The sequence below is a fragment of the Ptiloglossa arizonensis genome, chromosome 6, assembly GCF_051014685.1.
Source record: "Ptiloglossa arizonensis isolate GNS036 chromosome 6, iyPtiAriz1_principal, whole genome shotgun sequence".
In the NCBI taxonomy this organism is placed as follows: Eukaryota; Metazoa; Arthropoda; class Insecta; order Hymenoptera; family Colletidae; genus Ptiloglossa; species Ptiloglossa arizonensis.
This window is the reverse complement of record NC_135053.1, coordinates 7852473-7877766: the sequence shown is the minus strand read 5'-3', so window position 1 is coordinate 7877766 and position 25294 is coordinate 7852473. Positions and strand designations below refer to the sequence as shown.

General features: G+C 42.8%; 4 protein-coding genes and 1 long non-coding RNA gene across 6 annotated transcripts in view; 2 read left to right on the top strand and 3 right to left on the bottom strand.

Annotated features, from left to right (window-relative positions):
- Glurib (Glutamate receptor IB) overlaps positions 1 to 3605 on the bottom strand; it is a 467146-nt gene extending 463541 nt beyond the window's left edge. For both annotated transcript variants that reach the window (XM_076313858.1, XM_076313859.1), the window contains exon 1: positions 3384 to 3605. In XM_076313858.1, the coding sequence (XP_076169973.1) occupies positions 3384 to 3603 (220 nt within the window). In that variant the 5' untranslated portion in view covers positions 3604 to 3605. The remainder of the gene's footprint in view (positions 1 to 3383) is intronic.
- Positions 3606 to 5332: 1727 nt separating this feature from the next.
- Positions 5333 to 7469, top strand: Tfiiebeta (transcription factor IIEbeta). The gene is made up of 4 exons (XM_076313669.1): positions 5333 to 5494; positions 5726 to 5990; positions 6172 to 6381; positions 6462 to 7469. The coding sequence occupies exons 1-4, from the start codon at positions 5433 to 5435 to the stop codon at positions 6780 to 6782; spliced, it is 858 nt and encodes a 285-aa protein (XP_076169784.1). The 5' UTR covers positions 5333 to 5432; the 3' UTR covers positions 6783 to 7469.
- On the bottom strand, positions 6940 to 15169 carry LOC143147927 (ras-related and estrogen-regulated growth inhibitor). The gene is made up of 6 exons (XM_076313670.1): positions 14700 to 15169; positions 11959 to 12072; positions 8734 to 8790; positions 8133 to 8206; positions 7791 to 8057; positions 6940 to 7707 (listed from the first exon to the last, which is right to left on the bottom strand). Exons 2-6 carry the CDS (start codon positions 12053 to 12055, stop codon positions 7552 to 7554), a joined length of 651 nt encoding a protein of 216 aa, XP_076169785.1. The 5' UTR covers positions 12056 to 12072; positions 14700 to 15169; the 3' UTR covers positions 6940 to 7551.
- Positions 7661 to 18252, top strand: LOC143147928 (uncharacterized). Its single transcript, XR_012992373.1, has 2 exons — positions 7661 to 8316; positions 8396 to 18252. It is a non-coding gene; the product is annotated as an uncharacterized LOC143147928 (long non-coding RNA).
- On the bottom strand, positions 15442 to 24031 carry LOC143147929 (uncharacterized). The gene is made up of 9 exons (XM_076313672.1): positions 23842 to 24031; positions 23666 to 23782; positions 22606 to 22858; positions 21320 to 21553; positions 21075 to 21258; positions 19019 to 19233; positions 18777 to 18948; positions 17724 to 18012; positions 15442 to 15806 (listed from the first exon to the last, which is right to left on the bottom strand). Exons 1-9 carry the CDS (start codon positions 23909 to 23911, stop codon positions 15667 to 15669), a joined length of 1674 nt encoding a protein of 557 aa, XP_076169787.1. The 5' UTR covers positions 23912 to 24031; the 3' UTR covers positions 15442 to 15666.
- Between the last annotated feature and the right edge of the window lie 1263 nt (positions 24032 to 25294).

Genomic DNA, 25294 nt, shown 5'->3' with positions numbered 1-25294 from the left:
TTTAACCGAATATCACGTTTCTCCGTGGTTGGCGGATTTCGGGGACCGATTTTGGATCCCGAAGAGAAATTGCTGGCGCACCAACCCGACGGAACAGACGGAGCCGAAAAACATCGGCCGACTTGAACACCGACATTTTACAACCGACCGTACAAACGATATTTACGCGGTGCAACTTTCGGGGTGCATATATCCTTTAATACGGATTGCGCGTATTTTTTAGCGGTTCCTCGTCCGCTTGTTTAATTACGCGCAGTTTGTTCCGCCCAAAGCGTAACGCTCTTGCGCTTGCGAACGTCTGTGCGAATTATTCCACGGCAGAGTTCGTATTAAAGAACACGAAACCAGTTACACGTATCACTGACTCGAATTATATTTCAGATGTGCCTCGTTTCGTGACGTACAACGTAGCTAAAATTTTTAATCGAAAATGTATTCCTGCACTATATTGCAAGGAGGTTCCTTTAATTTAAAAGTCCGATTTTAATGAAAGTTTGTGTGCACGTGGAAAAGAATATTAGATCGCGTACATCATTTTTTTGTCGACGGAAAATCTTCTCTTCAAATTTTTCAAATACCGTATATTTTGAAAACTTTTCATTTGTAAAGTGTTCAGCTTCGATGCTCCATCGTTCGATTGTAAAAGCGTTCCAAGAAAAATTGCATCGAGAAAGTAAAAAGAATCGTTAAAACCTTCGAGACTCGATTTCACCTTTTTAAAGAAATTTCCTGTGGAAAAACAAGTTTCTCTACGTATGCACTATTATGCTCTACGTGCGTACAAACTTTGATTGAAATCAAAGTCTGGCTAGTAAGAAGAATTTTCTTATATTGTAGCGTAGGAATACTTTTTGTAGCCACTGTACGTATATTTCGAATCGATGGAACTAAACGGATAAAAATAATCGAGGAGTTCGATCTTTGAACTCGTGCATAACTACGTACGCGATGGATCGACAATCCTGATCGATGAAAGCTCGCGTAAACTAGTATTGTTCTTTTGTAACGTTGCGCGAATTGTAATGACCGTAGAAATTTTCTCCTCCGATGTTTCATTCTCTGTAAAATTAACGGACGAATAATGAACGTTTTGCACCCGCAGTTATTTGGACCAGAAACGTAATCGATGATGGATCATCGATCGATCGGTGTAACGTAATTCTGTGTATTCGCGATTTCGGTATCGGTTTATTTTGTCTAACCGATTCTTCCGTGAATATCGATCTACGCGTGTCTGGCGCATAAAAAACTGTAGTACCTAAAAAAAACAAGTAACGACGAAAATATTAATTAACACGCCTCCATAATGACTGTCGGTAACGTTGCGATTGCATCAGGTCGATGCACAGGAAGTGCTTTTTCTTTTTCGATGAAACTACGAAGACACGAAACTTTGAACAACTTTGGAATTTTAAATAGTTTTCGCACGAATAAAATCAAAAGTGCCGGGGGCTGAAAATTCATTATACGTTGCTTTTGCGGGCTCATCGTTTTGGAATAATTTATTTTATAAAAAAAGCATGGAAACGCTCGGAGAGAGAGAGAGAGAGAGAGAGGGAGAGAGATAAAATATCAGCGGCACGAACTGGCTGTGAAAAATTTCACAACTTAATATAAAATACAATGTTTTTCCATCGACCTCCGAAAAATGGAATTTTCAATTGTTCGTCGCTGGATATTTTTTTCTAATTTCAGATTCCATTGAATCTACAATGTACCACCGTAAATAATTATCGTTACAACGTGTCACCAGCGTGTAGTAACTCCATCGTCATCGGGGGGGATGAAGTTACTTCGTCGAGTGTTTCGGCCATTATTGTTTATCCAACGTTCTTTATCATTGTCTCGAACGTTTCCGATAATCCTATAAAATTCATTTCTCATCACCAGAAACAATTTATTTCAAAGAAAGGTATTATTTGTTTCCCCGGGGCAACCAAACGACTATCTCTATTCGTTCAAGCTTTCGAACATCGCGCAAATCATGCGGAACCCACTTATCCATCTTCTTTACTTTGTCGGTATTTACCAAGTGACGAATGATCGTGGAATGACACACGTTCGTTCGCGAGGGTGTCTTCCGTAGTTTCGCGTTGATTGTTTCTCGCCTACTCTTACGAAATTGAATTGCTCTCAATTTCCACCTGCCATCTTTTCGATTCAATTTCCATCGACCGTGGCATCGAATTTTGAAAAGTATCGTCGTTCCTCGCGAGCTTCTCCGAGCATCGAATTTATTTTTCGATCCGCGATTTAAATTCGCGAAGAAAACTCACCCGAACACGTTGATCGCTTTGCGCGTAAAATAATGAACGCGAAACTCGTAAACACAGAATTCGAAAATTGATGCACGAGCGTTGCGCGAGAGACTAGTTCGACTTTGATACAACTCGAGAGAAATAACAATAATGAAAAATTGTTCGCGTTACGGTAACGGAGAACGTTGAATGTCGAACGAAGGAAACATTGTGCACGCATCGATCCAACGCATTGTTCGTGCGTCGATTTCGAAACGAAAAATTACGACGATTCGCGCAACAACTTTCGTGCGTTAAAAATCGGGTAAATGAAAAGCGTACACGCGTTGGAAATTGATAATCCGTAACGCGTCGAGTTATTTCGTCGTTTATCGTCGCTCGAAGGGGTCGTAATCGAACGGATAAAAAGTCTCGAATTTCACGTAACAACGCTACGTCGCGATCAGAACGTTTCTACGCATCTACCTTCTCCTCACGGTCTTATAAACACTTCCACCGAAACGTGTTATTCATCGATACGATTGTTGTCTCCGGATAATACTTTCTTCCGCATAATCGTAAAGACGTAACCGACTCTAGCAACGCTCGACCTCTCGGTCTATTATTCGGAGAAAAGCGTGCAAACTGTACCGAAAACATTTTTGTTTTCACTCCCACCCCGCCACCCCCCCTTCTAACTCTGAATCTGGATCACCGTACAACTTTGTTACGCTCGTGTCTAATCTCCATCGAAAAAAGTGTCGCGCGACGTCGAAGCGCGAACGATGATTAGATCGGTTCGTATCGCGCGAAACAAGATTCATCGCGCGATCATCGTTTCGGTTTCGTTCGGGTGGTGTCTTTTGTTTCTGTTCCTTCGCGAAGGAAAAGGATCGGGGGCGCACTTCCTTTCACGCGCGAGGGAAGAAACTGCGCATCGTGAACGGAGTATTTACACATCGTCCGTCGTAAATAGACAGCTACGCGTCGAGTGCAACAACCCCCCGCGATCATCGTAGCGGTTGCACAACGTTCGACCAGCCGCGCCGCTGTTCGCGTGACGCGCTCGCGTATTCACCGAAGCCCCGAATACGTACGATAAAACACGATCGACGAACGAAGAAACCGTGCAAGCAAGCCACTCACCGATCTGGATCTTGTCCGGGTACGCCGCGGGCAGGAGGACCATCAAGATGCACAAAGCGGTCGTCATCAGTGTCGCGGTGGACGTTGCCCTCCTGATCCGAGAACACCCAACGTTCTTCGTGTTTCCAAGCGTAATAGACACGGCACCGTGAAAAATCGTCGCGCGACGCCGCCGCCGCGACGAGGGTGGTCCACCCGTTCCGTGAACAACCGGGAGCATCTTCCGTGCTCCGTGGTCTGACACAAACTGCCGTACTCCACTTGGCGTGAACTCGATCTCGCTTGAACCGCCCCAGCATCCCTCTCTCCTACGTTCGCGTCCCCCCCATCCCTGAACCCCGGACCAGCCACCATTTAACCAGCCCTACCGCCCTTCTCTTCCCTACCCTTCGCTACTCTTCGTTTCTGTTCTCCTCTCTTGTTCCCTCCTCTGCCCTCTACCACCCACCTCGCTACAGATCCTGGTCTCGGTACCATCTCCACCGCCAACCCCTCACCTAAACCCCTCTCTCCGCCCTCGTGTCTTCTCTCTCTCTAACTTTCTCCCTCTTTCGTTCGCGGTTCGCTCGTTCCGTCTCTCTCCGCGGCTCACTTTTTCCCCATTTCTCCGTCTTTGTTCCGAGGTGGAAGCGCACGCTTAACGCGCATGTTACGACGAGAGCGCGCCGCGCGGGTACCCTACACCCGGCGCTTCCTGCTACTTTCTACCGGCGGATACCGATGCGCGTCGACACCGCTGCTCGGTCGGTACTACCAAAGTAAAAACAGGAGCAGCCCGTGAAGCGACGATAACGCGCCGTGGATTATCGTATGTAAACACCGCGAAACGCGTGACCGCTCCGTTGAGAACGACGTCGACGTTACCGAACGATCGTCCGGCGAGCGACACCGTCGAGCGTAAAGCGAACGCGGTCGTTTTAAGGGCACCTCGTTCGCGGTACGCTGTGCAAACGTTTCTCCGAATTTGCGTAGGACGAATTTTGCGAAGAGACTCGACGTGCCGACGCAGTCTCTATGGGAAATATACGAGACACGGCGTCGCGAAGGGAGGTTATCGAAGCGGCAAACTTAACGGGAAAAATCTTTTTAATCCCTGCGCCCGTTCAAGTTCGCGGGAAACTTTACGGACTTTGATCAACGAAATTGAAAATATCGTCGAAGGGTATTACGGACGCCAAATTGTAAAAGCACGAAAGTGGAACAATCGCGTGTACGTGACTAAACGCCACGACCGAAGCGATTTCGTAATGTAAAAGTTATGTAAAAGTTAGTACCTCGTCTCTCGCAATGAGAACAATGTGTCCTTTCTATTCGCTCCTTCGTCCAAGCAGCAGCTCTCGAGGCTTTCGGTTTCTTTGTCCTTTGACTCGACGTTCGTAAAGCAAAGCACGCAATAGAGGATGCCGGCTGCGCTGCTCGCAAAACGTCACTGCACGGAAACACGTCCAGCACTTTTAGAAACACGTCCAGGAACTACGACCACTTTCGGGCGCGTAAAACGTACGTACTTGTACGAAGCTGTAAAATGTCGATTCACGGCGACGATCGGCGTCGAACTCGAAGTACCGATTCCAGCTTGCACACGTTTCACATCCACGGATAGAAAACCGGCGGGAACCCGTTGCGAGATTCGATCTTTCGAGAAACGAGATCGACGGAAGTACTCGTAATACGCGGTTCAACGGTCACGGTGACGAAGAATAAAAACTCTATGCACGCGGGTATAGTTCACACATTTCGCGAACATATTTATACAGTGCTTTTAGTTTCTAGATATCGCATAAAATTTATCGGAGCACTTGAATTCGTTGCAAAAATATTCGATAAAATATAGTCGAAGTCGAAGTCGTTTGAATCGAGCAGTTTTATCGAAAGTAAATAGGCGCATGCGCGGTACGATATAGCCATTCGTCAGGATGCGAATAAAATGAGAACCTCTGATTGGTGGTCGGTTCATCGAGGTGGTTAGAATGTTGCAAAAGTGACAGATCGTGTACAACTTTCCGATAAAAGATTTCAACGTTCATATAGGTAAAGGTCGTCTCCACGATGGATCCAGCATTGCTCAGAGAGCGAGAGCTCTTTAAGAAAAGAGCTCTCACAACTCCAACGTAAGTATTGGACACCAGTTTACTTTCCTAACCTAAATTATTGCGTAAAGATACAAACCGTATTAAAAGCATATATTGTGGTTTAAATGCATTACGAATACGTTATTGTAAAATTTATGTTAAAATTTAGATATACAAAGTATTCATTTGGCGTTATAATAAATGTTTGAATTTAAACAACAAACTGCATAATACATTGCACATCTGTGCAAACAAAATTTATATTTATAGGGTAGAAAAAAAGAAAAGGGAACACGAAAAAGATTCTTCGCGAGATGAACCGCTTAAGAAAAAACCTAAACCGTCCTCTGTATCTAATGGTCCAAAGTTGGACATGGTTAATTACAAGACTATGTCCGGTAGCACTCAATATAAGTTTGGTGTGTTAGCAAAAATAGTAAAGCATATGAAGGCCAGGCATCAAGAAGGAGACGACCATCCTTTAACGTTGGAGGAAATCTTAGACGAAACGAACCAATTAGACGTTGGGTCTAAAGTAAGTCCAATATTATTTCTTAGCAGTGAAATTTTAAACGTTTCACTTAGTATGAAATACTTTATTCCGCGTATATATTTATAGATCGGTTTATGTAATCACTTTATTCCTTATTAGTCTTTTACAATTAAGGGGTTATTAATATCGACGATGTAAATCTACTTATAAACTTTCTTGTTAGGTGAAACAGTGGTTACAAACGGAGGCACTCATTAAAAATCCAAAAATTGAAGTGACTCACGATGGTAGATTCATGTTCAAAGCTATGTATAAAATCAAAGATAAAAAATCTCTATTGAGGTTATTGAAGCAACAAGATTTAAAAGGTCTCGGAGGAATTTTATTGGAGGATATCCAAGAAAGTTTGCCGCACTGTGATAAACATTTAAAGGCAAGTATAGATACAAGTTTTACGATCGTCGATATAATACTAGTTCGACGGTAATTCTAATAACGATTTATCGAATTTAGAGTTTGCAAAACGAGATATTATTTATAACACGGCCCTTGGATAAAAAGAAAATCGTCTTTTACAATGACAAAACGGCCCAATTTCCCATAGACGATGAATTTCAAAAATTGTGGAGAGCAGTTGCGGTCGATGCAATGGATGATCAAAAAATCGACGAGTATCTTGAGAAACAAGGAATAAGATCGATGCAAGATCATGGTCCTAAAAAACCGGCGCCGATCAAAAGAAAGAAACCTGCTAGTAAGAGAAAACAGTTCAAAAAACCAAGGGACAACGAACATTTAGCGGATGTTTTAGAAACATACGACGATTCGAAATAGATATTTTTCAATTCTTGTAAATAAGATAAATTCCTTAACCAGCCGTCGAAAGAGAAAGAACGTTTCACCAGCAGAACTTTGTCGATATTATCGCGATTGGTAAGTAACAAAGATCTACTTTAAAATTAGGGTTATAGCATTACATATCACCGTGATATAATAAATAAGTAAAATATTTATTGTCATAACTTTCATTGTAAGTACAAAATAAATATAGATCGACTAATATAAGTTTCCACATCTATCTAAACTATGCGCACATAAGTCATGTTTATAATCAGCCTTGTCGAACGAACAAGCCATCAATTTTTCACACATTGTAGTAACGTTGAACATTAAGTTTCGTCTTAAGTAGTTATATTCGGCATTACATTTTCACGTAAGTTAACGTAAATTTGAACTTGCATCGAAACAACAAATTCTTTCGCTAAAGAATGTGATGACGTATTAAAAAATTACATTGCTCTTGATAAAATTTTCTAACGCGAACTCCTTAAATTCGCGTATCGGATAAGACTCGCACAATATTGTTATAGAAATTATAAATGTTACGTGATATTACATAAATCTTTGGTACTTATAATCTCGACAATAAGTACGCGCGCGTTTGTGCGTGTGCATAAAATATATGCAATTTGTTTTCAATTTCTAAGATTACACCACAAAAATTTCGCTTAAAAACAATCACCACGACAAATTCTTTCATGCATTTAAAAAAGAAATAATATGTTTCGATATTGATAAATTAAGCAATTATATATTATATATATTAATCCTTTGGAAGTGCTGAATCACTTTTCCCTCGTGAATAAGCACGCGTCGCTTTGCTACCGAGCATTCTGTCCAATAAAGATTGTTTGTTTCTCCTTCTAGCTGCCAAAACTTCCCGACACAATTCGTGGAAAGATTCGGCAACTTGGGTGACCTAGAGAAATGTTACGCTTTCGGTCAGAATCGTACCAGTAACGAAAACTTTTATAATAAATGAAACGATAGGAAAGTATATACCTGTTCAGCGGCGGACACTTCGCTGAACCAGCATTCAAAGTCTTTCGCGAGTATCTCTCCCTCTTCGGTACTAACTTGTCTTAAGTGAACCATGTCAGCTTTGTTCCCAACCAAAGCAAGGGGCATCGTAGCTTCCGGATCAGCTACCGCGAGCGTTTCCTTTGCTTTCCTCACAAAATTGAACGAACCCCTCTCGGTAATCGAGTAGACTAAAAGTAATCCATCCGCCCATTGTAGAGTCTCCGTGGATGGTAATTCGTCCTCGCTCTGAAACGTCCACGATAAAAAGGAAGTTTTCGTATTACCTTCGATCGTCTGTTTTATCATCGATTAATGTATTACCTTCGGGCAGGTGTCCAATATTTCGAAAAGAATGGGTTCACCGTCGACCAATACTTCGTGTTTGTATCTATTCTCTAAAAACAGCACAAAGATCGAAGTACGTTTAATGCGAGCAACAACTCGTCCCGTGATAGGACGAAGCGGCTCGAGGATCGATATCGGCCCGGAACAACGAAAAAATTATGTAAGAAATTTTCATAGTAACCGCGTATATAGTTAAGATCGGGTACCTCACGGCCAGTAAGTGGATCTTTCCAGTCCAGTCTAGTTTTAGATCCCGACAGAGCACGTGCTCGCAAGAAAGCCGCTTGTCTTCTGTCTGCGTTTGTATTTGTACAAAACAAGAAGTTCTGTTCGAGTATCAACCTCGCATTAGTACACGTCCTGTCTAGTGTCAAATTCGTCTTCGATAAATTTAGACCGGACGCGGCCCGAGGTATGCGTAGGGAGAGTATACGCGGCCTTTGAGGTGGTAGTACGCTGGCAATTTTTCAAAAAAATATATCATCATTCTATTGTCAACTTTATTCACATTTCATTGTAATTTACACCGCGTCTTATCACGAACACGCCGCACATTGTAAAGTGAGATGTTCTTTACCTGACTGGTGATCATATTCCCCGATGTATCTCCTTGTTAGAAACCTCACTGTCAGTGCTGGAATGCAAGAAGAGGAAACGTTACCGACAGCTTTTTATACGACCGAATAGATTTCTAAACAGCGAACAGGACTGTAAAAACACGGGCCAATTGTCCTCTATTCGTGAGATCTCTTTACGAATTCATCTCGAGTAGCAATTTTATCGGTGTTTGGTACAAGTTTACGCGGTACTATTTTCAGATATCGCACAAGTCCGAAGTACGAACGTGACACGTATTAGTTTGTGCATTCGTCGATAGAAATTCCGTAACGCGTGTCAGTTAGAAAGTTATCAACCTATATTTTCCTAGAGACGAGCGTCCTATTTACATCGTTTCTTCCACCGTTCCGTCGATTCCAGTTATTTAAGGTACGAAGGAACTATTGCATTAGAACGCGAACAATTTCTTCGGGGCGAACCGTCACTGTGTCGTATCGGTACAGATTCCATAAAAATACCGAACGGAAGGTTCGCGGTTACTTTGACTTTTGTTTCGATTTTTGTCACGATAGCTCGAAATCAATTTCCACCCGATATTCTGAAAACGAACGCGGTCTTGCTCGAGACGGTACGCGTTCCGACATATCGCGATTCGATCGAGAGAAACGAGAGCTATAGCCTAGTGACCCGCTTCGAGGTATACCACACTATTTTTACCTCGAACTCGAACCTGCCACGTCGCCATAAAACCTTGCACGAGCGTACACCGTCACCATGGTGTGTTTCGTCTTGAATTCGATGAAAAGTAACCCGTTTTACAAACGCCTCGAACGTATTTCTTCGACCAAAGTAGGGATAACGCGTCGAGTTAGGCTCGATTCGTCCACGAAGGTGTCTATGTCTAAGGAAGACATTGTTCTCGTCGTCTCCGCTCGACGGAAGAATCGTTAACGCGAATTGAAAAATCGTAGATTCCCGGGTTAGCTAAATTTGTAAATTAATCGGACACCGTCTTTACCAAAGAGCGAGACATTGGCACCGTGATGGGTTTCGTGATCGACAGAACCACCTGAACACTTCGTAGGAAATGAATTTATCGCCGATCGGTGTATTTACGTTCGAATCCTCGGAACAACATCATTTGGACGCTTTCCTTCGCGCGGCTCGTTAAAAGTTTGCGAGTTTTCGTGCCAATTTCCGTTGCCGTGGATCGGTTCGAACGCTCGAATCGAGTTCGTTTCTCCTATTTCAACGAAAGGAAAACCAGTCGGTCGCACGGGCGAAAAATATACTCGGGGAAGAACACACACCGCGAGATAACGACGTTACGTTAGAATCGCTGCGCAATGCATGGACGATCGCGGTGTGTTTTCTAGTCGCGGGAAATCGACGCTACAGTCTTTCGTAAGACACGATCCAAGGAAATTTTGAAATAAAACTTTATAAATAGTGTACACACACTTTGCGGTCAGTGTGAGACGTACAGCCGCCGGGGTCCGACCAATTATTTATTCACCTATGCCTTACACGTGCCATTACCGAAAATACACACGGTTGGCATCTGTCGGGGTCTAACCACGTTTCTCGCACACATATCGTCTGGACGTTCGTGGCACGAAACCCGTGCACTTGTACTTGAATTAAAGCCGATACTTCGCGATCGGTTCACCGTGAAAAATCATGACGGAAACGGATAGTCTTCGATGGCATTCGATTCGTGGCACGCGCGTGTATTCGTGCCGGTGTATCGTTCGTTTCTAGTTAGGATCGACAGTGGCCATTTCGGTCTTCGAACGCGTTACGTTCGCGATATTCGCGCGTTGTGTACGCGCGTTACTCGAGAATACACGTCGGCCTAAAAATGTACCGTGCTACGAGAGAATACGCTCGAAAGACAACTTCTATAGTCGATTCGATCTAACGTTTTCTAACTGTACATCGAACTGTGTACCGAGGATTACGGTTAATGTCACGCTCGTTACCGTTGCAGCAAAATTAAATCTTATCGCGTTACTTCGCTCGTCGAAAGTAATTTCAACGAAAAGGAGAAGCAAACGTTTTACGGTGCAAAGCGTTAGGCTATGGGATCGAGCACGCTACGGTACAAGAGATATCGAAACTCGTGGTCTGGTCGATTCTTACGCGAGTAGCACGAAACCGGGATACCTTTAATGGAATACGATCGAACATTGCGCGAATACTCGCGAAAAATAATATCGGTACTCGTGCGATTATTGGTAAAAATTGGACTTCTCGAGCAATCTTTACCCCCTTGTGTACAATATCGATCTAAAGTACAACGAAACGCAATACAAAGAGGAATGCACAGAATGTTAGATACGTTGGAACGAGTGTGTGTAGTAGAAAGTTATTCAATGGACGAACAATGAAACTGCGCATTGTCTTAGCATGCCGAGTGTAGTAACCTGCATGCTTCGCGTGTGTTACACGTATGTTTACTCGAGGACCGAAAGGCGTTCTTTACCCTGTACTTGAATATTTACTACGCGATACGCGAGAAATGATAAAATCGAAACACGGTCTTATTTCTCTTAGAGTTTCTTCGATTAAATTTTCGCGATGCGTAATTATTATTAACGATATTTATATTATACCAAAAATGGAACTGGACAAGTTTCGTCGTTTTTACCATTTACGATTTTTAAAACCGATCTTCAAGAATTGAAATTATACCTAGGTAATTTACTATCGCTGCAAACCGGCGCGAAATTTACCGCCCGAATTTACCGGTAAACTCGAAGAAAATTCGTCAAAAATGAAAATCGTAACACGAGCACCGAGAATATTAAAGACGCGTATACAAGATCGATAAAAGTATCTAACCGCATGGAATATCCGACTAAGGTTAAGGACAAACGTACCGGATATCAATTACATTGTTACAACGTACGTTCGCGAAACGATAATCTATTTGGTCGAAAGACGCGCGATTTTTCGCGTTACGATCCCATCGATCGTATCGCGTCCTTGGACATCGATTCGATCGAGTGTTCGGTATCAACGACGGTTAATAAACAAGAAGAAAAGTGGAAAGCGTGTTTCGCGCCACGATTCTGGGAAATTGCACCGTTGCTAGACTACGTGCATCCAGCGTTTCAATTTCAACCGTGGACAATGCGCGATCGGCGCGGCGCTTTCTAAATGGAAAGAGATGTAAGATAAACCGTACGTGCGTGCGTGTACGTGTACGTTAGTGCGTGTACATGTGTGTGTATATACCCACCACTTTTCCCGACTCCCGGTGCTCCGATCACAGCCACCTTTACCTCGCATAGCGAACTCTTCTTCCTCCGAATGCCTCTAATCGCATTTGACGTCATACTCCGCGCATTTGTCACTGCACAAAGCATAACAGAACAACCATGTAGTGCGGTGGCAATTGAAAACGTCGAGCGAGTGGGAACGGGGCGTGCTCGCTCGCTCGCTCGCGTGTGTACGATGTGTGGTTAGCAAAAATTCGTCACGATTACATCTTTCCTTGGCCGGTTTCCACGGACGTCGATAACGCCTCCAAATTTCGTATAAAACACCCGAGAGCGACGCAGGTGAGGCCCGCGTCGCGTCGCGTCGCGTCGTCGCGACGCTCGTTTGTTTGCCAAGGAAAACACGGGGTGGAAATCGTACGCGCGCTCGCGGTTAGTTAATAATACGGTCGCGCGAACCAGCAACAATAACAGCCGTTTCACGAGCACTGGGCGATTCGGGCTCGGGTATGAAATTACCGATGATCTCGTTCAACCGACGCTAATCCGTTCGTTTCTAGCGCGACGCGAGCGTCGCGTCTCGCGCGCGGTAATGGTCTCCGAAAACGAGAATCGAGCGGCACTTTGGAACTCTTTCGCCAGCTTGTTCAGACGCTCGACGAATCGCTATCGTGTAAGAATTTTAACGATAAATACGACTCGAAGGCGACCAAAGTCTCGTACAGATCGAAAATCAGCCTCGAACGAGCGCGAAGACCGAGCGAGCGGGATGTCTAATAATACGAAGTTGCATACGCTGGAGAGAATAAGAGGAGCGGAATAAATAAGAGAGACTAGACGGGAAAATTTCTATCGTCGATATCTCGAAAAGCTCGATCGGTTTACTCGTTCGGTACCGATTGGAATAAAAATCGAACCGATCGTACAAACGTCGAACAAATCGCTCCGCGTTGATCTCGTTCGAATAAAATTTTGGCCATCTTTGCTGGCTGGATACGCGGATCCTATGCCAAGCAACGTTGCATCTCGTTTTACGGAAACGATTAAATTACTCGCGGAAACTCGATTCGATAGAATTTCGGATTTACTTTCGACTTGAACGTTTGCAACGTCGAGCGGGACTTCAACACCTTCGCGGCGGATGATTATTGCGACGAATGCCGTTGCTGATTACGAACGATGTATTTTTGCGCGAAATTGGAAATTAGAGGAATTTTACGAATTGTTTAAATAGAATTTTCGGTGGTGTACGTAGCTGCGACGAAACTTCATTTATTCGATTCTTTTGCTAGCTTCGAGTGTAACGTTCTACGATTATCGATGTTTCACGATTCGTTGTATGTTCTTTAAAATTCACTGATGCAAATAATTGCGACGCGATTAAATTTTTTATATTTTTTGTCGAATTCGAGTGTAACGTTAACGTCATACGTCGGTTCTATACGACTGTATTATAAAAGACCCTCTACCGAGTAAATAGAATTTTCACCGTTGTAAATAACGACAGATTGAATTTTTCGATTCCTCCGCTAGTTTCGAGTACAACGTTCCACAATTATCAGTGTTTTACGATTCGTTGTACACTATAATACAAATGGCTTCTTATCGAGTAAATAGATTTTTCGCAAATGCAAATGACTGCTGGACGATTAAATTCTGTTGACTCTTTCGTCGACTTGGAGTGTAACGTTAACGCGACACGTCGGTTCTATACGACTGTATTATAAAAGACCCTTTACCGAGTTGATAGAATTTTCACCGATGGAAATAACTACGACGCGATTAAATTTTGTATAAATTTTTATCGACTTGGAGTGTAACGTTAACGCGATACGTCGGTTCTATACAACCCCTTACCGAGTAAATAGAATTTTTCCCGATGTAAATAACTGCGGCTCGAATTTTTCGTTTCTTTCGTTAGCTTGGACGATGATCAGTGTCCTACCGGTTCTGTCTAACCGTGCTAGAAAATGCTCGGTACCGGGTGGATATTTTCAGCGTGACCAAGTCGACGCGAAGGCGCGGAGGAAGAGATTTCCGAATTTTTCGAGGGAAAATCACTGGTGAACGAGAGCGTCTCGACGAGTCGGTCGACGTTTCCGTGCGTCGCGGTGCGGTTCAATTTACCGGGTGTTCCGTGTCTCTCTCGTACGAAATCAAAACGGGACCATCTGCGACGATCTCGCGAGGCATTCGCCTCGTGTTCCCCTTCGAACGAAAGTTTAAATACACCGCACTCCTCTTCCACGAGAGAACGAAGAGGGGAACGGAGGCGAAACGCGGCGAAAGAGCGGTACCGCGTTGCGCGTTCCCGGTCGCGGAACAGAGAAAGAACCACACGATGGGTACATTAATAGAACGGTTCGCACATGTCCCGTGGAATCCGTGGAATTTACTCCGGCGTCTAACAATGTACCGCGACGGTACATAAGTCGCGTCACGGGTGAACAAGCTCGCGATCTCGGAACACGAACCGGTGGGTTTCGATCGCGATACGTGCCACCGAAAATTTACGCGACGCGCGCGCGCGCGCGGTTCGTTGCCTCGTACGTGTTATATTTAAAAAGAACCGTCGCGAGAAAAAGGAAAAGTCACGGGAAGACGACCATGCGCGTCCATGGAAACGTTCCCGTGGAAACTGGAACATCGTAAACTCCGCGTGGAACCGTGCCCGCATCGATCGTACCCCCGATGTGTTTTCCAATACCTTCGACTATTAAAAACCTCGAGTGCGGCGTTATTTTTGCGTCGTGGCACTTACCAGTCTCCTAGAACGCACCGACGTACCGCACCGTCACCATTACCCCGTGCGCGTCTCACTCGTCTATCAACTCGCGCGAGAAACGTCGTGCATCGCGTTTACCGGGAATCGCTCGCGAGGGTTGATCCCGTAAGACGGTGGAGTTTACGTCGCGGAGAGCGTCGTCCCTGTTGTCGCATCGGAGTTCCCTCCGTGACGAACAATGCCGGACAGGGAGACTGATCGATCGCGCGAAACCAAGTGAAAACGGATCGATATCGAAAATCCACGGGAGTCGCGTCGCGTCGCGTCGCGTTGGAGTCCGATCGGGTCGTGGTCGAGTCGAGTCGGGTCGAGTCGAGTCGGAGTCAAGTCGGGTCGAGTCGAGTCGAGTCGGTGTCGAGTCGATCCGGTTCTCGCGTATCGTTGGTCACGTGTTCGCGCGGCAGTTCTCGCGGTCCGACGCGCTTCTTGGTCTCCGCGCGACTGTCTTTCCCCATTCTCTTTCGGCGTAGCCGGGCCTCCTTTATTGCTCTTAAGCCACGTACGCCGCGGTATCCACTTCCGGGCACGGGAGCGCGCGCGAAGGTCGCGTTTCGCGAAGCTCCCGCGGCGCGCGACGCTTCCGCTACGACAGAATCGGGACGGGTATCGAGGTGTAAATCGTTCATCGCGGAACCGCTGTGAACGTTCACGGTTACTTCCTTCCGGTCAAGGAGAAACGTTCCGTGCGAACGCGCGAGTCGAGCGATACGAATCTTACGAGTCGATGTTTCACGGTTCCCGCGAAAAAAAACGAACGATAACTCGCGAGGAAAATCTGAGGATTTATTACAGAATTCGCTAACGAGGAACGAAACGGTCCTCGATATCGCGAAACCATCGTCGAACGCGATTCGAACGAGATTCGAACGACTATACGGTACAGCAGGTCTCTAATTTTGCCGACGGTTCGCGTTCTTCGCGATTGCTGCTCCAAAGTGTTTCCCTAGAGGAGCCACTCGTCACCGAACCCTTGGATCTCTTCCTTTCCGACGTCCCCGTACTTCAACGCGGATCTCTTGGTCGCTGCTGGACAACCGCCGAAGATCCAATTTACCGCGCGCAGCAGAACGGGTTTCAATCCATCTGAAGCAACGGAATAGCTTTCATGGTACGAGATCGCGGACACTCTCGGTTGTATCAATCGCAGATCGTACAGGGTATTTCGTGTAACGGGGTCTTACGGTAATCCAGTTTTGAAAAATTGATTTTTCTTTTTCTTTTTTTCAACTTTTTATTTTCGAAGTACACGGACTTCGAAATTATCCGTGCATCAAAGGTTGCCCCGAATTTGTAAAATTAACGATGTCGATGACATTCGCAGAGTGTACGGCTCGTACGTTCGAACAATGCTCGAATCCGTATTTTTCAAACCGGTTGATCGTATATCTCGAGTTCCGGTAGGACAGAATCTTCGAAAGGTGTTCCTCTACCTCGCGAACCATCGATTTTTAAATTCGATGGTTTTCTCTATTTTTCTCTAACGCGTTAAGGACGAAAAAGACACCGGAAAATCGATATTTGGCTTTGAAAAACCCCCATTTTTTCAATTTGGGGGAATTTTCTTACCATGGTTTGTACCATAATGACTTTCCCGCTCGTTAAGACAATGTTTTAGTTTTTGTTTCGGATAAGCGGAACGACAGGAATCGCGTCGACTGTTCGAACCAGTAGATATCCGTTCTTTAAAATTCGTTTCACCTAAGATCGTACATCTCCTGTAATTTGTATCATTTTCGTTTAGAAAAAATCGTGAATCTAGTGTAAATATGGATAAATGTGCGTGCGAAAACTTTATATCGAAAAGTCGTTTAGTTTCTTTGGAAATAAATCAGGAAGAAATCGATTTTTCGACCAAATTACCAAAAGACACCCTTCACCCTTTCGCTCGTAATAGTCTATTTTTTTTTTCGAGGTAAATTTTTGAAATTTTTTGTGCACGATCACGTTGGACCGTTTTAAATCGTTCAACATCGTACCGTCTCAATTTCGATCGTAGAGTGTACAGTGTACGTACTTCGATTGACCCCGTTTGCTCGTGATTTCTTATTTTTTGCGATAAAAATTTGATTTTGCGGTGCACGAGCGTATTAAACTATTTCCAATTTTTCAACGTCGATTTCAAATACCTGCGTCGGCCCGTTTGGCAGGCCCGGGTCGGGCTAAATTTAGCACATTGCGAGCGAGTGATTGAAAGACCGCTACATGGAAACTTGGGAAATGTGTAAATTAATTTCTCCATAGAAATAAGAAGAACACGAGTGGGATTGATTCATGGAATTTATTCAAAGTTTTTGGATATTCGATCGACGTTTCGTCGCGCGCACACAAATGTTAAATAGAAATACGGTGACATTTCGAACTGTATCGTTTTATCAGCGCAACGTAAAGCTAGTTCGATCTCGATTTTTCTACGAGATCGACGGTACGCGTCTAACGTAACGTGCAAACGCAAAAACGAGAAATAACGAGTAAAATTGTTTTCCATCCCGTATTCAAGACACGAAATTCGATGTGCTAAATTTAACGCGCCACGAGCGAAAGGATCAACGCGAACATCTGGAATATCTCCGTTTCTTTCGAATCAAGCGTGAAAAGTAAAAGGGGGAGATTGTTTCTTTCGAAGGAGTAAATATTCCGACGAACAATTTTGTTTCCAGTGTCGTATTTTACGAGCTTTCGAGGTCATCGGCATTTCTTAAACGTGACATACTTTCGTTAACGCGATGACGTGGTTCGTACAAAAAAAAAAAAACAAATCCAACTACGTAAGTTGTCTCTCGAAAGAGCACGACAATTTTTCCTCGAAATATTCGCCCTTACGAACGATCTTCTCTTTCGACTTCTTTTCGTGTCTTTGAAAGAAAGATGCTCGCGTTAAAGGAAACACCCTGTCTACTTTCAAGCACGTCGTTTATATTTTTAACGAAAGTCGCGTAATTTTCGAAAGCGTTTCGAAAACTTAAGTTTTGAACGCAACCCGACGCGGTGCTTTGAACGTACTCTTCAATATAGGTTTCGTAGCTAATTCCTTGTATTCGTAGCCGAAGATCGAGTCGTCCGAATTCGTATCGAACACGTAATTCTCTTTTTGAGGCCTCTCGTCGAGATTATGCTTTGCGGTCACTCGTCGTCCGTGCAGAGAATTTTCATCGTCTGCTTCCCCTCCTCGATCGGTATAGTAATAAGTATCGTTGCAACAGTACTCCGTTGACAGATTGCTGTGCCTTGATTTTTGCTTGCGGACGCCTCTGGACGTATGCTCGTGTTCGGATACAGGTACTTCGCGTTTCTGATCGAAACATAAAATCGACGAGAAATTGTTCAGAAATGTATCAGATCGATGAAACGAATTGTTCAGGGTGTGTGGGAAATATTGTGGCGTAACTTGAAATTCAAGATTAAATTGGAAAAAAATTCTTTTCATTTCTACGTATTCTATTTAACCCAGGAATAAGTATTTCGAAAAATTTTCCTTTCGATCTCTGTGTCTTTTATTCGACGGAAAAATCAACAGTTTGACGAGAACAATTTTTTTTTTAATTTCTATGTATTCTATTCAACGAAAGAATAAACAGTTTGACGCAAAAAATTTCTGTGTACTCTATTTAACCAAAGAATACATATTTCGAAAAATTTTCCTTTTCATTTCTATGTCCTTTATTCGATCAAAAAATCAACAGTTTGGTGAGAATAATTTTTTAAAAATTTCTACGTACTTTATTCAACGGGAGAATGAACAGTTCAACGAGAAATTGTTTGTAAGTGTGCAACGCTTTCCACGGGGATCGCTATACCTGGGCATCGCCAATATGTAAAACAACAAATGAAAAATTCGGGAAAGTATTCTGCGATCTAATTGATCGAAACAATTTTTGGCGAGATCATTCTCAACGTGATTCTTCTGAAACCTTTTATCCTTCTACGAATAAAAGACGCAAAAATAAAAAGAATTAACTTCGACTTGAAAAGTCGAGAAAAAATAGTTCGACAAGCATTTCGCTATAGATTTGAATGCGCGAATGGTTTTTACAAGTATTAAAAAGAAAGAATTACCCGCGATACTCCTTTTTCTCCGTTTAGAAAATTGCCTTTGCGATCGTTGGACAAATTGCTGCTTTTCGTTCGAGTTTTGCAAGCATAATCGTTGTAAACAGCGGTGTACAAATTTTCGTTGTTTTCGTCCAATGTGGTGCGCATGTTGGGGCTCACCATGCTTCGAGATATTCTGAGAGAATGAATTTTCGTGAATTTACGATACTCTCGACACTATCGTCCGATACTTCGACTTCATTTACTTTAATACGTTTTTAGTATCGTTCGAAGACACCGTATCGAATACTTCTTTGCCGATGTTCAGGTCCCCGTAAGATATCGAACATCCGTTTCCGCCGCAACATTCTCCGCCGCAATGATACTGATTCATTTTATAAGAAGGTCTATATTCGGAATATCTTGTATCGTCTTCCGGCGGGAAGCTCAAATCGACATCTTTAACGTACGTTTCCACTCTCTGCGTTATTAATTCGTTGTCGAGTAATGCAAGTGAATTGGCGAACATGAATCGAGGAATTGGCGGACATTTAAATCCGATAAGCATATTTATCGAGCATCGAAAAATATTTCTACTACTCGTGAACGAGATCCAAATCCTGGTATCCATTTGTTGTGTATTCTCGTGTTGCAATAGGTTGCTCGATAACTTTTGTCGTTCGTGTAGATCCGTCGACTTATTCGTATATTTACTGTTGTTCAAAGTTGAAGTGTCGTAGTATTTTTTTTACAATGAAAAAAAAACGACAAAACTTATCGAACAACCGAGTATTGCTTTTGTTTATCAGTGTGGACGGACAAGCGTTGCACCGACACGTATCAAAGTTTGATACAAAGATACGCAACGAGTTCTATAGATCGTTTGTCAATTTTTCGTTGTTATATTGAAAGAATGATATATTTTTCACTTTATAACTTTCGATCCTTTACCGAATTATTTCAGAGACGTAGGCATCGAGAAGAATCGACATCCCTTTGGCACATATTCGAAAATATCTGATCGATACTTCTACGAATACATCGATCCCAATTTAATACTATGGAAGTGTCGATACATGTTATTGTCTTTTAAACGATTTCTATTTTCAGATATTAATTCTTCGGTTTTCGAAGAAACCCTTTCGACCGGAATGAAAATAACCATAATGCACAAATCGATACATTTTTAAGTATCGAACGAGTATCGATACCTTCGCGAAACATCGAAGAGATTTTGATTCAGTGGAATACCGATTTGGAATCACTTTAAGGAAAAATGATATCGAGTACCTACTTGAAATTTCGATACACATCGATACCTCTTATGGAGTACATTGTTATCAAATTAATGAAATATCTTCGATAGTATCGGTATCGAATCCATAGTTAATCGTTGCACACTCGTTTATTTCGTGTACGCCCAACCGTTCTATTAATAATTAGAAATTTCCTCGCCGTGTATTCTTTTTTACCTGGAGTTATTTTTCGTAATAATGGGCTTGAGCAACGAAGAGAAAGTCGAATCGATAGAGGTATGCGTATTCTGAAAGAAACCTACTTTGAGACTCAAAACACCCATATCTGTGTAATAAAATATGGAGGGAAGACCTTGCACACGGACATAAAAATCGGTGCAAAATGAACTCGTGTCAATTTTTCGCATTTATCAATCCGCATTTCTTTACTTCTTTACCGAGCGTATAACGAATAAAAATTCTACGAGGTTGCTACTAACTGTAGAGTTAAAACGATACACAGTAACAATACGAAAATAGAAATCAAGCATGGGAATACGCAATAAACGGATACCTTAAGATAGAAGTGATTACCGTTGAGACTCTTTAACTCTTTGAGGCATAGTGAGTTCAAAAATATACCACCTCTTTAACACGTTGAATATTACAGCGGTCACTGGTGACCGGCACTCCAAATTTACAATGTTTCTTTAAAGCGTTTACAAGAAACGAGTCTCGACATTTCTAAACTTTTAAATAACGTCAGTGATGCTACAAAATAACGTACACCGACGAACTATTGAATATTTTCACTTTTCACGTTACGATTGGAAAAAATGTCGAAAATATCCTTAAATACGAAAAACTGGCGCGCCAGTCAACGTATCGATACCTCGATACTCGTGCTGAGATATTTATCAGCCAGTCGTGAAAAAATCAAATAATTGGACGAAAATTGCACGATGGGACTGTTAACATCCCACCTCGAAATTGAATATCGATCAATTTTTTAGTTTCGATCGTTTTGTATCGTTTCACGCGTTCGACCGTGCCTCGAAGAATCAATCGAAATTACCGAATCGGTTACGCGATCGTTACGATCTCTGGTGGGGCCCTCTTGCTCCGATCCTGAAATATCCGTTTTCGATGACAGTTTGTCGGTCGAAGTGCCGCAATCTTTGTACTCCACTCTGAGATAAGGATCTTCGACTATGACGACGTCGTTCTTCTCGTATTTTTGATCGAGCATCGCCATTTGTTGCGGACTCCCGCTGCAACGAATAGAAAAGAAAATGGTTACTCGACTATTTGGTCATCGTATCGTGTCAATACCTGATCAAAAGCGCATAATTCTCGACGGACGATCCACTGGCCCGTTTCACGTCGTAATTCGTTTTAACGTATTTCTGAAGATCCTCCAGTTTATCCGAGTACACGAACACCGATTTCTCGTCCTCCGTGCAAGACTGCGGTAAGATTTCTTTAATCACGTTACCTCGAAGACGATGACGAGATTGTCGACGATCTTTATCGTGCTTCCCGTTCGTCTTCCTCCTTTCCCGTTCCCTGTAAAACGGTCAATTCCATAAATCGATAAATAAACGATACGGGCACGCTTGAAAAGATATACAACAGTCCCTCGATTATCCGATCCAATATAGGGACAAGAGATTGGTCGATACGTATAAATACATCGGTGTAATACATTTTATGGTATAATGTATGTCTCATTTAATGTACATTTAAATAACAAATTTCACGAATATTTGACGATTTGAATTTCGTGTAGCAACGCGAATAGGAAAACGACGATACGATTTATTAATGTTTCGCAACGTTACTCGTTTACTGTAACAATGATACAATTTAAAAGACCGGGGCTCTCGATTTACGAACGCAAAGAAAATTGATAAACAGTTCAAATTCACAAGTAGTTCTTTTAATTTGCGTTACTATTGCTGCAAATTAGCTTTTCGTTTTACGTGTACGCGATCGGATAATCGAGGGACTACTGTATCAGTATTATATTAATATTTTTCAAGTCGTTTTACTCAAAGATAATCATTCTGCTTTCGAACCGTTAATACATTATTGAAAAATTCTCTGATTATGGAAATACATCTCGCATTCGTTCGCGTTTCCATTGTCTCGTTTGTTTAGAACGAGTCGCGAAAGAAATCGAAACTCTGATGCCTTTGCATCGTCTTCGGAAACAAAAGTACAATTCACCCGGTGTACAGTTCACAATTTGCGTCACCTTTTCCAAGCAAATGGCGTACTTTTCGAGTGGAATGTCATTTTTCGGTTACGATCGCTTCGAAGGCGAATATACCCAATTTTTTGTAACCAAAGAATAACTATAACGGCACGAGGAAATTCGATTACTTTCAGAACCATAGTGAAAGACCATATTTGAACATATTTGAAACTTTTATAAACACGGTTCGTCATTGAAAATATAACATTACGCTTGAAAAGCGTAATATTTTCCAAGACACGCGATCCTCGTCGTCGATAATTATTTACATTGAAACGAGAGATTCGAGTAACGCGGTTACGATGGAGCGATCGTTCGAGGAACGAAGAAAAGTAATTAGAAAAGAATTTCGTCGACCAACCCGAGCAATCCATCATCGACAATGAACGCTTTCGATCTCTTGCCACGAGCAGAGTATACTCGTTCGGAGCCTTCGATAGATTCCTGGTCCTCTCGCGAACGACGTTTCCGTGTTATCAGCGATTGATCGTACCTCGCGCGATGGTATTTCGACTTGATCTTCTCGTACAGGTGTTCGTTTTCGCGCGCGCTCAGCGCGAACTTGAGGCTGTTCGCCGTTAAATCGATCAGCGCGTAACAAATTCTGCGCACATCTGCGGAACAGGTAACAGTTCGTTACAAGACCGACTCGAGCCTACCATCGTGATATATAATCGATACTACGCGAAATTCTACCGTATTAATGAAATAGAAATCAACGAATAGATAATAGAAATCGAAACGCGAAATTGGACCGTGGTAACGAAATAGAAATCAACGAATAGAAATCAATAGGTGATGTAATTTTTAACCAGTTTACAAGTACCTAAATAATTGTGCTTCGAGTTTCGAAATAATGATCAGCTTCTCTACATTAGATTTGCAAACAATTTCTCGACTTCGAGTCAATGAAACGGACAGTAACTTTATCGACCTCCACTAGCGTTTCGGAGCATCTATCGGCTAAACGATCTTGAAGCCTCCGAAACAAATGTTGGTCAAAGGAAGTTAGGTCTTGCGAATAATCCACACGATGAGAAACTGTATACAAACACGATTCATATTTTTTGTTTTTAGAATTGGAACGTCGAAAGCATAGTGTCTAATGTACCGTCTCTCGACGACCATCCTTTGTATCGTTCTTTAAGGTTATGTCGGTTGTAAAGCCAGATTCTCTCGTTTTGAAATTACACTTTAATACCGTAACGGAGGGGAGAAATTTACTTCGAACAAGTATTACAGTTGAATCGATTCAGGAACCGAGAATTAATTCGCACACTCGATACGTTTAATAAGACTCGAAAGAAACGCAAGCCGCGTTAACTCCGCGATTATCCACGGTTAGGAAAAATTCGTGGTAGAAAAGGTTTTCTCGCGGCGCAAATGACTCGTTCGTTTCGTTGGTTGCGCGTTTTACTCACGCGGACGTGATTCGGGGACGTAGTACATAATCACTCCAGCCAGCATCAGCACTATCAGAGAGAGGCGTTTCAGGTAGCCGATCCAGCCGAATATGGAGAACGTCTCCTCCGGATAACCTGTGGCGAGCCAACGAGGAAGTTATTTCGATCACCGTTCCCAACACACTTTCACTTACTATCGCTGTTCCATGATTTTGTGGCGGCGCACTGTATCGCGAGAGCACCGAGCACGGCTAAGAATTTCATGGCTACCGGTGAGGACGACGACCACCCATCCGTCGTCCAGTTTTCGATTATCACGCGGATATTGTCATGATGCCACTCTAAAATACACCGAGGACGAAACGGAAGGTGGCTACGAGGCTCATCGACACGACGTTCGCCCCGAGGCGAATTTCACTTCGTCCCGTGACGTTCGCGCGAGTAACTCTGCGCGCGCGACCAACGCTCGAAATCGAACGTATCGCGCGATCCAAATGGGAAAGAAAAAATTGTTCAATCTACGGACAACGATGGGTGGTAAAGTTGCGAAGATAAACATGGATAAATAGTTCGTCCAGTCTCTGAGCCAGGGAATAGTAATATTCCGAGGAGTAAGAGCAGTAATGAAGGAATTGATCAAAATCTTATGTTATTTATCCGAGGGAATGCTATATCGGGAGCTCCGATTATTAATGGGATCATTCAATTTCCAAACCCACTAATTACGATTGGTATAATTGTGAAAAAAATTATTACAAAAGCGTGGAATGTAACAATTGCATTATAAATTTGATCGTTATTGATTCATGCGAACGATCGTCGTGCGACCAAACGGGACACCTTGTATTTTTAATCGACCGTGGACAACTTCGTCGCGTGGAACTGCTGTGCGAAAATTAAATCGTTCGATGACATTGAAGAAGCATTCTTAGGTTCGATCGTACACTCGAAGAATTTAGGATACAAATATCACGAATGTATGGAAATCGTTTACGAAACTTTATAATACCGTTGTAACGTGTTAGAATGATTTATTATGTTTTGTTAATGTTTTATTCGGTATGTCGATAAATATGATTGGGACTAGTTATCGACGAGATGTTTGGTAGCTGCCGATTCAAAGTTGATGAATATTTAACGCGAATTAAATCATCGAATTAAAATTTGCATGAAATCTCGAATCGACAAAGTTGTTTAAATGAACGAAGGTGTGTCTAAAAGGTAAATGTTTACGATGAAAAATTTCCTTCGGGAAGTTATAGATCAGCGACGATGCGGTCGTCGTTCGTGTACATTCGTTGTAGCTTATTAGGTGTTTACAGCTCAAAAATAATGATCCTCGAAATAGTTTTTGACTTTTGGGAGAAATATGGAGTCCGTGGAACCGTATGAATATACTTTTCGGTTGTAGACTCTCGTTTACAGACAGTGCGGTGCGAGAAAGTGTATTATCGTGATAGTAAATTTGGTTTACCGCATCCTTGTGGCATAAATTCCTTACGAACGATACTTTATTATGAGACGCTACTCGATACGTTGCTGTTCCATTTCTCTCGTAAAGCTCGCTGTCGCACCGCTCTTGTTATTTCAAACGAGTTAAATCCGATACTGGAGAGAACACGTACCTCTTAAACAACAAAGCAACTT